Source organism: Acartia tonsa, chromosome 4 (assembly GCF_053477335.1).
Source record: "Acartia tonsa isolate MP-2025a chromosome 4, ASM5347733v1, whole genome shotgun sequence".
Classification (NCBI taxonomy): domain Eukaryota; kingdom Metazoa; phylum Arthropoda; class Copepoda; order Calanoida; family Acartiidae; genus Acartia; species Acartia tonsa.
Window position 1 is genome coordinate 22,779,863 of NC_137263.1, and position 12,393 is coordinate 22,792,255.

The 12,393-nt window shown below is 38.1% G+C and overlaps 1 protein-coding gene across 2 annotated transcripts in view; it reads right to left on the reverse strand.

Annotated features, from left to right (window-relative positions):
* Positions 1–7,594, reverse strand: part of RyR (Ryanodine receptor) — a 55,036-nt gene extending 47,442 nt beyond the window's left edge. The window contains exons 1-4 of one of the 2 annotated variants that reach the window (XM_080156997.1): positions 7,557–7,594; positions 5,926–6,077; positions 5,389–5,487; positions 3,160–3,237 (exon numbers count right to left, since the gene is read on the reverse strand). In XM_080156997.1, coding sequence (XP_080013123.1) covers positions 3,160–3,237; positions 5,389–5,487; positions 5,926–6,077; position 7,557 — 330 coding nt within the window. In that variant the 5' untranslated portion in view covers positions 7,558–7,594. Of the gene's footprint in view, positions 1–3,159; positions 3,238–5,388; positions 5,488–5,925; positions 6,079–7,556 lie in introns of those variants that run through there. The other variant, XM_080156998.1, reaches the window with a different exon arrangement.
* Between the last annotated feature and the right edge of the window lie 4,799 nt (positions 7,595–12,393).

Below are 12,393 nucleotides of genomic sequence, written 5' to 3' on the forward strand. Positions count from 1 at the left end.
GCAGGATCCCTCATGTGGAGAAGCACCTGCAGAAGCTAAGGCCGAGGCTGGCCTCGCCACCCAGGGGAGGAGAGCCGCTGTTGGATGGAAGGAACCTGTGTGTATGGAGAGGAGGCTGAATGTAACCAAGGAGCCACCACAAGCAGCCCAGCACCGCCTGACCCCTAGTAGGGGAGACCCTGTTTGTCAGCTGGTGCCCCAACTGGAGGAGGAGAGACCTGGCAGGTTGATACACCCTGGGGAAGCCGGCCTGATGGGACCCAGCTGGACGAAGGGGCGCTGCCGCTTCAACGGCCACACAGCCGCCAAGTGTAGAACCGGTTGGGACCGGGAAATGAAGAAACACCAGGCCGCCCAACAACCTGCATGCAACCAGTCTGCCACCCAGGTCCACCTGGAGGGAGATGCCCAGCCGTCACCCCAACTAGCTGCCGCCGCTGGGGCCGCGGCTACCCAGGAGTCTGTGTCTCAGATTGGGACCATGGTGGCCAGGATCAACGTGCTGGGAGGAGCGGCTGAACCCAACCGGGTTGGCCTGGACCTCAGCCGCAACCACAGGGGACCGGTGTCCGTAACCCCTGTCACCCCCAGCAAGAGCCGAGGGGCGCTACCAAGCGCCACCGGGACGGTGTACGGGGAGGCCCTGGCGGCCGCCGAGTGGGAGAGGCAAGAGGCGCTAGCCAGCGAGTCTGAGTCGATGTATGGGACGCCAACCGGCGTCGCCACCTGGAAGGAACGAGAGGTGCTTCCCTGCACCACCAAGCTGATGTCTGGGGCGACAACCGTCGCCGCCACCTGTGAAGACTGGGGGGTGCTATCCAGCGCCCCACGCTGGTGCCTGGGGCGACAACCGTCGCCGCCACCGAGAGACCTGGACCCCTGTGAAGACTGGGGGGTGCTATCCAGCGCCCCCACACTGGTGCCTGGGGCGACAACCGTCGCCGCCACCGAGATACCTGGACCCCGGAATGAGCCCGCAGCCCCAGAGGAAGGGGTGACACCCGTCACCCCCAGCCAGCCAGAGCCCCCAGCCAGCAGGGAGAGTCCAGCTGTCCCTCACCCTCAACTGCATCCAGCTGTCTACCTCCCTCAACCAAGCCAGGGTAATTGTATTGCACTGGTGTACCAGGAAGTTTGGGCTGGGCCAAACTTGCCTGCGCCCCCTGCATCTGCCCCAGGAGCCAGGGTATCAGCCATTACCAGCCAAACTGAAGAAGCTTTGACCGCTGCCTGGGGAGTAACACAACTAGATGCGCCAAGTGCCGAGCCTAACCATAGAAGTAGAGGATCCCCAACAATTATGTCTACCCAAGATGGAGACAATGTGCCTGGACCCCTTCAGGCTAGGGGAGGAAATCCGGAGCCTTGTGCCTCCAGTCCACCAGCAGCAGTGTCCGTGGATGGGCCTGTCTCCCAGCCAACTAGAGCGGAGCCACCCTTGCAGTTCCAAGACAGCCTCCGGCATAAAGGATGGACTGTTACCTTTCCCTACCCCGCAGGTCGGACTGCCATGCACCACCCTGCCAATGTCCAGAATGAGCCTGAAGGAGGCAACGCTCCTACAGTATGGCAACCACCACCTGCCCGCGTTGACAGAGACCCTGGAAGCCGAATGAACCTGACCAGCCCCGAGGGCGAAGAAACTGCGCCTGCATCCAGTAGCCAGCCTGCCAGCAGCAAGGTGACCAACACGATGGAGACCACCAGCCCAGTGGAGAAGCCTGAAGAGGTGTATACCAGGCGGCTGTTGGTCCAAGCCCCCTCATGTGCTGTGCCACCCCTGGAGGTTGCCAGGGTGGCCTCAGAGGTACACATCCAACGGCCAGAATATCCAACAGGACCAGCTACTCCAGCAGATATAGCCGATTCCGTTAGACCTGGGGAGGGCTGGAGTCCACCACCGTCCAGCAACTGGTATCCTGGCGGACCCATTCCACAAGGACAACAAACTGAAGGCCGCAACCACTGTCGGAAGTCTGGCGGTGCAGACAACCCCTCCAGCCTTCCGAGGGGAGAGTTGTGGTATGCGGCAGCTCTGGACCATGCAGAAACCAAGACATTATAGTGATGCTACGCACCTAGCTAAATCCTGTTATTCTACAATTATAAAGCCACCTGAAAATATGTCAGATAACGGTACTGATTTCATCTCTCAGTTGTCCTGCAAATGGAGGGAGGGGTGTTACCCCTCCCTCTCCCATCTTAAGCACCGGAACCTTCCCCTTCAACCACCAAGTTATCAGCACCACCTCAACCCTGAGGATAAAGGATCTAAACCTGCCCTCACCTGATAGAATCACCCCCACACAGACTGTTGTTGTCACAAGTAATCATCAAACCTTCCCTCTTTAGTACCCAGACCTACCACTCCACCCCTCTATGCTTATCTACCTATTGTGCTGCTCCATGGGCTATCCTGCCTGCCCCAGACAGGGATAGCCATCTACCTAACCATTGCAATTATCTATGTTTTACTGTATGATTTATCTTTAACTATCTTTATTCCTAATCCATATGTATTTATATTATGGTTAACTGTATTCTTAATTCCCCCCACCCTTTCCAGGGATGGGGAATCATGATTGCCCAAACTGACTATTGTATATGCATTATAATGCTTTTATGTTATGATCATTTATTCCTATCCATGTAGTTATTGTTTGTTGTATATAGCTTTAGTATCCTTTACACCTTCAATAAAGTGACAACTGAAATAGATGTTGATTCTTGTCTAGTGAATGCTAGAGAAGCGTAGCTTCTCTATAGTAAGGTGTCCACGTCTGTTCACACTGCCGTAGTCTTTATTCGAACTCTGGTGTCTGCCATTTACCCTAGGCGGATACCACATTATCAAGCTTCAATCATCAACAATTGCACTGCCGACACACCGATACGTTGACGTTTCATCCTAAAGTTGCTAAGCACCCCCTCCACTAAATTATAAATAAATCCTTATATCCACTAATTAAAAGTAACAGGATTTGTGTCTGTCTGTACCGAAGGATCTCGCTAACCGATGAACCAATATGGTTCTTCTTTACGGTGAAGCTTCTCATAGGTCCGGGGAAGGTTTATAACTAATTTTGGGGGAGGAAACCACCACCATTGCAACAGAAATCTTTTTCTTCTTAAAACTAAAATTTAAAGTTGAAAGCTTACCATGTCACTGTTGCTGTGTCTGAGAAGAATGGCATTTCCATACAACAAGGTCTTATGTCCAGATCCAAGTCCTTTACCCTGAAATTAGAGATAAAAATAACAACTTAGTAGACTTCATACAATACAAATGACCAATGATAGGCCAGTATACATTTTACCATTGGTCCATTAGGTCATGTCCAGATCCAAGACCTTTACCCTGAAATTAGAGATAAAAATAACAACTTAGTAGACGTCATACAATTAAAATTACCAATGATAGGCCGGTATACATTTTACCATAGGTCAATTAAAATGTATACTGGCCTATCTTTGGTCATTTGTATTGCATGACATAATTTTTTATAGGTAATATTAGCTGCTTCGAACAAAACCAAAAATGCAAAATTTGTATGAAAATTGATACATTTCTTTTCCATAGTATCGTAGCTTATTATAAAAATTCTTAACGAATAACAAAATCAAAATCATAGCATTGATATCAATGTTTGCCCGGGCCTTCGACACCTTTGGGCCGACAAAACTGAAATTAATGTTGTATTTCATTTTGCTATCCGCAAATTCTTGTTCAAATACGATATCTTACGCTACAGCTTGATGATGACCTCCATGGACTGTGGTGTCGCTTTTGATTCTAGCCTCTCCACGCACCTACTCCGCGTCTTATAATTGCGATATAAAGCGTCCTTTTGCCCCCGATAGACAACTAACATTTGATAGCAAGACCTTTGTCTGGAAGTCCTAGCTGTGCATTAAAATTAGTTGTGCCTGTTTAAAAGCAATGACATTCCCCTTACTCTTACTATTGATAGCAGCAGTAGGTACCAGTGAAGTAGTGTGCGCAACAGCTTAAAACCGTATTCCTAAACGTTCGAGTCCAGTTTTTTACTGTACTTTTTAACATAACTATAAATGTGTATTTTTATGAATCTTTTCATCAAATAGAAAATTAATAAAATGTCTCCGACTGAAACAGAAAATTTGGAAAGAATAAATATACAGAAATATTAATATTAATCTTATTGTCAGTAAAAATTCTTAAGTTAGTTTTTAATAAAATATTACATAAGAAAAAGGAGTTTTATGGAAATATCAGAGCTCGGCAGCTGCGTGTGAGCCTCAACCCGCTCTGGTGCTTAAAGGATATCATTTAAAAAGCTACTGGCCCTATTAGGAACATGTTTAGACATCTAGATGATTTTTTGGATTATAAAAGTCTATTTTACTGAAGATTTAGCGCGAATGCCGAGCCCTGGAAATATATCAACATATGTATCATGTAGTTTAACCTTTCTTAATATTTATATTTATTAAAAACAGTCAAAAATTTAATTCAATGACTGAATAGGTAATTTTATCTTGTAACATATTAAATGTTAAAAAATTTAATTATTTAAAATTCTCAAAATAATTGTCTACTTGTACATATATTTTTTACGTTTTAAAATGTGTCATTGCAAAGAGACAAAATTTGATTGATATTTGGAAAAGAATGACATAATCGGAGTGCAATAACGTAACAGTGAAAAAAACAAATTCCAATGACAAATGCGTCAATTAGATATTTAAAGAGAAATCTGTTTATAATGCATATAAAAAATGACGTCATACACCACAAATGACAAATAATAGGCCAATACACAGACTAAATTACCAATGGCAGGCAAGTATACATTTTAATTGACCAATGGTAGGCCAGGATGCCACTATAAACAGCTTTTGTATAGAGTAATAAAACAATTTTTGTCTTATATTTCTGATTCACATTAAGGTTATTCAAACACAAAGGAGTTGCAATGAAAAGATTTACTAAAAAAAACTAATAACTATAAGATATAATCAACCATCTATCGAGGTAAAAATCAAATATATAAAGTATATGCTTCATCAAACTATTTTTGCATACCGACCAATCTGTGGTATATCCCCTTACTTTCCCAGCTATAGAGTAGTCTGGCCTAATAATCATATGTTATATATATTTGCCATGTAATACTGATTTAATATTTAATAATTCCTTGCTATTGATTTTATCATGTAAGGTAGTTAGTATCCTCAGGACTTTATTCTATTAAACAACATTCAATCCTGTTTGAATTATATTGTTATACATTCATCTAAGGTTGCCGTACGTCTGCTCACGCACCCGTAATTCTGGACTCCAGAGGCTGATACACCCGGCCTCTACCACAAATCCATTAGTGAATCTCCCCTACAAAAATAACTCACCGCTTCAGCATCATTTGACGAAATAATTTCTTGCAGCGCTCTGACTGACAAAGCTTGTTCTATTAGGAATACACACTGAGAAATATCAGGTGGCACGTTCTAAATAATAGAAATATTCATTATTATCTAAATTTATCCGAATATGAAAGTATAAGGATGTTTGTCTGTATGTATGTAAGTAGGTTTGTGCCGAAAGCTTGGCTTTTTTGGCCAATATCCATGAGGTTTTTTTTATCTATTTTAGAAAAAGTTAACTAATCCCTTCCTGGTACCTCAATAGTACTAAAAAAGATGTTTTCTAGCCATAGGTTTCATTAAATTTTTTTTGGTGATGATATTTTTTTACATGGGCGATTTCGTTTTGAAGAGAGATGGTACCCTCCTCCAAAATGGTTATTAACCTTCCCAGGACCTATGAGACGCTACCCTTTAATAATAAAGGAGAACCATATCGGTTGAGCGGTTATCGAGATCCTTCAGTACAAACAACCAGACAGAAACACATCCTATTACTTTATTATAAGGATAGGTACTTACTTTGTCTGCGATACTTTCAAGGAAGCATTGTCTGTTACCGAAACCTTCAGCAGACAGACAAACCCTTTCTCCGGTGCCTGTACAGGACAGGGTGACCATGTCCTCCGTGCGGAGGAAGGAGACATCCTCGGCTCCTCCCTCCTCCTCCGACATCCTGCGCAGTTAATACCAGCTCATAATTATACTTTTGGTGAAAAAAATAAACAATCAAAGGCTTTTTATTTCATCAAATTATCTAATATAAATCAAGGCATTGGTAACATAACAAAACTAAAACTATAATTCAAATATATATCCTTTTTAAAAGCGAAGCTTTTCTATAATTAGGGTCGGTCCGTCCGTCCGTAACGGATAGCTTTTTTCGTTAATTTAGGCATGTTAGAAATGTCTTATCGATTTCAAATTTTGCATGGTGATTCCTTTAATAGTTAGGTACGATTTAGAAAGCGTAGCAACTCTATAATCATTACCAAAATGTCCGTACGTCCATTTTAAACATGTTGATTTTTTACTTTTTTAACAACAAATTTTTATGTGTTCTAATCATCCGATTGATCTGATTTTTGGTATATTGATTCCTGGGACAACAAAGTATAATGTTATAAGCGAAGGAACTCTATAATTAAGTCCTAAAAATGTAAGTATGTCCATAAATATTATCCTGAATCAAGCAGTTTTTCAACAAATTTACTTACAATTTTGCTTCGACTCTTATACATTTATATTCTGATTATTCAGTTCTGACACTATATAAGTGTTGATGTCCGTTTGTCCTACCTTTTCAGTGCTTCGCTTTTATGGATGTTGTCATCCTTGTTTATATAAAAGTAACAGTAAGTCCGTCTATCTGTGAGTCTATGTGATTGTACTAATTGTACCTCCTCTCTACCAAGATAAATCGCCCCTGAAAAATTATCTTCATATAATAACAAAACTGAAATGGGCGGGTCTTATTTATCACTTAAATCTTAATTTACCTAAAAGTGATCAAAACAGTTTATTTTAAAGCTAAGCTTTAATATAATTAGGGTCGTTCCGTACGTCCGTAGGTAACGGATAGCTTTTTTCGTTTATTTAGACATGTTAGAATTTTCCCTTAGATTTCAAACTTTGCTTGATGATTCCTGTAGTAGTTAGGTACTCTATAATCGTTACCAGAATGTACGTACGACCATTTTTAACAATTTTTTATGTCATATAATCATCCGATTAATCTGATTTTTGGAATAATGATTCCTATTACAATAAGATACAATATCATAGGCGAAGAAACTCTATAATCAAGTCCTAAAAATGTCAGTATGTGCTTAAACAGTATTCTGTATTTAGGAAGTTTTGCAACAATTTTACGTATAATTTTGTCAAAACTTATATATCTATTTTTTGTATATTCAGTTCTGAGTTAATGTTCATCTGTCTTACCGTTTCAGAGCTTCGCTTTTATGGATGTCATCCTTGTTTTTTAAAACATGTTTTGTATTTGAAAGATAAATTAACAATTTTGATTCATGCAATTCTAAGATAATTTTATGACATTAGAATTAGATATTTCAAGAATTTTCTTAATTTAAAGGGATATTAATATTTTATGAAAGCTTTGGGATAAATCAGCTTTACTAATTATTGAGCTTTCCTAATTCAGTTCTCTTCTACGTTACTTGAAACCTCTGAAATTACAAATACAATATTTTATAACTTTTTAGGGTTAATTAAGGTTTTAAAAATGTCCCATGTAGGCTTATTTGTAGAAAACCTTTCCAAAAACGGTAACTAACCTCATATGCTGTCCATTTATTAAATATAATGAAACAATCCAAACAAAATTTCATGAATTATTAGCAATCTATAATACAAAGTAGAACGATGTCTGTCTGTCCGTCTGTCCGTCTGTCCGTCTGTCTGTCCGTCTGAAGCTTAAGATCTCGGTAACCGCTGAACCGATTGGGCTCTACTCTTCAGGGATTATACCTACTGATCCTGTGGTGGTTTTAAGATATTTTCTTGAGGGATGGGACACCCCTAACCCCCCCAAAACAAAAAAATCCCCCCCTTAGAGGAGACTTCAACGTCAAATAAGGTGGTATCGTACATAAAAAATTAAATTTAACAAACAAAAACATTTAAAGTGCCACTAGAGGCCTCTAGGGGCGTAGCCGCTAGTCTATAATACAAAGTAGAACGATGTCTGTCTGTTTGTGTGTTTGTGTGTGTGTGTGTGTGTGTTTGTGTGTTTGTCTGTTTGTTTGTAGCGAAGGATCTCGCTAACCGCTGAACCGATCGGGTTCTCCTTTACAGGGTAGCTTCTCATAGTTCCCGGGAAGGTTTATAACTATTTTCTTGGGGGGTGGGACACCCCTAACCCCTCCAAAAATGAAAAATACCCCCCCCCCCAAAAAAAAAAAAAATAATTTCTTTTTAAAACTAAAATAAAAATAGTGGGGTCGACTACCCCCCCCCCAAAAAAAAAAAAAAAAATCCCCCCCCCCCAAAAAAAAAAAATTTTGGTCTTTTTTATTTTAAATCTAAAATACGAAAAATTGGTTTGATCAAACCTCTTGGGGCAAAGCCCCTAGAGGCTAGGGGCGAAGCCGCTAGTAGTTTAAATAGCAATAAATTAATAATATTTTAAAGATACTTTTTGTATACAGTTACTGTGTAATCGAGAGAAAAACGAATACAAGAAGAATTCTCTTCATCCCATGATGCATAATGTTTATTATAATCAATGCTAGCGACTACGCCCCTAGCCTCTAGACGCTCTGTATTCAAAGAGGCAGATATGGACTAATAAAATCATCTCAAGACTTTCATCTCTAAAACTCAATCGGTTTAGTAGTTATTGAGATCTTAAGCTACAGACAAGAATCCCTTAGTACTTTATATAATAGGCTAATATTTCTTCAATCAATGTTTTATAAATCTCTAGAGGCAGAAGAGAGAATTTAATAACCCAATTTCTTATTTTAGATTTTAAAAGAAAAAGTTTTTTTTTGGGGGGGGGATTTTTCATTTTTGGGGGGATTTGGGGTCCCACCCCTCAAGAAAATAGTTATAAACCTTCCCGGGACCTATGAGAAGCTACCCTGTAAAGGAGAATCCGATCGGTTAAGCGGTTTGCGAGATCCTTCGGTACATACAGACACACAGATACACAAACACACATACAAACATTCTGTTACTTTAATATAAGGATTTATATTAAATTTGAATTTAAGCTAAATGAAATAGAAGTAAAGCTGGAAGGGAACGAACATTAGATTGCACATGTATAATTGTCCCCAAAATTTATAAAAACTCATTACCTAAATGAAATGAAGTAAAGTCGAAAGGGAAAGAACATTGAACTGCACATATATAATTGTTCCCAAAATTTATAAAATCTCATTAATTGGCTGGAAACTTTGAGGGCTTATTAACTCTTGATAAACCTCAATTGTTAAACTTTCCCATTAATAATTTAAATCTACAGTAAGGGTAACTTTATTTATCCTATTGGGTATTAACATCAATTTATCGTCCAATGTATCATCCATCCCTGGGTAAAAAGTTGCTTTCATTTTATATGAATAGAAATAAATATTTTTTGAAAAATTGGATATAATAGAGTAAAAATCAATATTAAGAGCAGACATTTATGAAAAGTTTAAATTATTTGAACTCGGAATTGATCTCTATGGAAACTTTACTTTCAGAGCAACAACATTATAATCAATATTTCATATTAACTTCTCTTTTAATATTCACCACATTTTCGGTCAAAACAATTATCTTTTTTGGGAAAATTTTATAATGAGAAAAAAACAATAACTTATAAAGTTCACAAAATTAACATTTATGTATTTTTATTAACATTTAAAATTCACTAAAAGTTGGATATTTTATTTTCTGACTAAAAGAAAGTTTGAGGGAAAATAATTGCGGAATGTGTGTGTGTGCGCGTGGGCTGGGGGGAAGCCTACTGACCGGTGCGTGTCTCTGGATAGCTAGCTAGAGCTGGCTTGGTCTGGCCGGCACGCTAGTCGCATAGCGGGCGGCCAAAATAGTTACCTGAGCTTGCCATCAGCTGTTCTTTACAAGTGGGGGGGGGGGGGGGATGAGCATGAGAGAGAGAAAAGGAAAAAAAGAAAGGGAAAGAGAGAAAGATAGTAGCACACCTGAGACATACATAAAAAGATAGAAAATCAGACAAATTTACAAACACAAGAAATATAAATATACAAACAAACATTCAGGGTGCTTGGGTACTATGTCGGTTAATTCAATCTACAACCAAATCTTCCCACTTACAAGTCATATTCAAATAATGAGTATTTGTATTATACTTAGATGGTGATTAAATTCCTATGGCTTATCCCTGCTTTCGTGCAAACATTCTTTACAGGTATACAACAACAAAGACACAAAAATAAACCACAAATGCTACTTATATCCTGAAACTAAAATATTTTTAACAATATAAATTAATTCATTGGTGATATTAAAAGGACTTACAGATACAAAAGGATACAATAAAACACCTTTTTTATATTTTAAGGAAAATATGAAAATGACAGTCCTTTGATTTAGGTTAAAAAATCGTATTAAGATAATTAGTTAAATTATATTATTATACATACTTCAACTCCAATTAGATTTTTTTTATAATTTGTTTGACCTAATCAACATAGCAACATAAAATTTTATTGAAATAGTTTTTCTTGTTTAATTGCTATGGGGAGATGGTGATTTTCTCCGCTGCTATTGAAGATAGACAGAAGAAATTTTCTGTAAAGATTTCTATGACCTAGTCTATACGTGTTTTTTCCGTCTGTATTTTAGTATGCTTTTTTAACTACAACCTTCAAAAGACATAAATATTAATTTAAGGTTTCGTGATTTTCCCTAAGTATTTATAAAATTCTATCACTTACTTTTCTTTGTTATCGCTCCATAACTCACTTTGTACATCTTATCCCTCTCAAATTTGCTCTAATTTCGTGATTTTTACATAATAAAAAACGTTCATTCTATAATTCTGTACATTAGAAATAGAATTTAATTTATAAAATCTTAGAGTTTAATCTATAAATAAATAAATCTTGTTTCGTTAATAACTTTAAATTGTAATTGTACATATGCCATGATTGATCGTAAAAGGATTTTTTATTAACATAAATGTATAATTAATTCAAATTTGATAATGTTTTATAAAAACCAACGTGTTTTAAGTAGTTCTAAAAATAAATACTATATATGTCATGAATTGTACTTACATTAGAATTAGTTCATATGCATACAGTATTAGGACAAACCTAGACATTTTTAACATTTTAAATAAAAAAGGAAAATGAATAGAAATACTAAGTCCTTAGTGGCAGGAATCTGAAGGGATAAGACAATGGCAGACAATTTGATGTACATCCACAATAATGATAAATAACATTACCCCTTCTGGTTGAAACTATTGGACACTTAACTTAATGACCAACCAACCAAATTCAATTAAATTCCCAAAAGTTGGTAAGCCAACGAATAAGAAAACGTAATTATAAAACCCTGGGGAGTAGTTAAATAAACAGCCCATTGTCCCCTCCCTCCCTGCCACAGTTGACTTACAATGTAATGCACACAAACACACATTCAAAGCTTCCCATACACACTCACACGCACACACACAAATATGCATACAGATGTATAAACAAAATACTGTCCCCTTTTACTTCCGTCTGTATTTCCCTTTTTAAAAGCGAAGCTATATATAATAATTAGGGTCGGTCCGTCTGTCCGAACGTACGTCCGTGACAGTTCGTTGTTTTAAACAGGTCATAATTGTCCTATCAATTTTAAACTTTGCATTCAGATTAATATAACAATATGGTATGATTTAGGGAGCGTAGCAATTTTAAGCGTTACCAGAACTTCTTTTGTATGTTCTAATTATCCTATTAATTTGAATACTGATTCCTAGTACCACCAGGTACAATGTTATAAGCGAAGCATCACTATAATCAAATCATGAAAATGTAAGTATGCCCTAAACAGTATCCTGTATTGTAGTTTTGCAACATATTTACTTTCAACTTTGTTTAGACTTATGCATTAATATTCTACTTTTTTAGCTCTGACACTCTTCAAGTATTAATGTTCGATTCTCATACCGTTTTAGAGCTTCGCTTTTATGGATGTTGATATCCTTGTTTTAAGAAGCCTAGGCTATTTCACCTTTCCAGTCCTTTCTCATGCATTCCTAATTTTCACATCTTTATTAATAGCGAAGCTTTTCGTTAATTTGTATTTTTGTCTTTGATATTTTGTACTTTGCAACTCTAGAATTTCTATTTATGCAAAGTACAACATGATTTAATTATTCAGGAGAACGTTTTGCCTTAATATTTTTAAAAGCAAAACTTTTCTATAATTAGGAAAGGTCCGTCCGTCCGTAACGGTTAGCTCACATCGCTTTCAAACTTTGCATGAGGATATCTATAA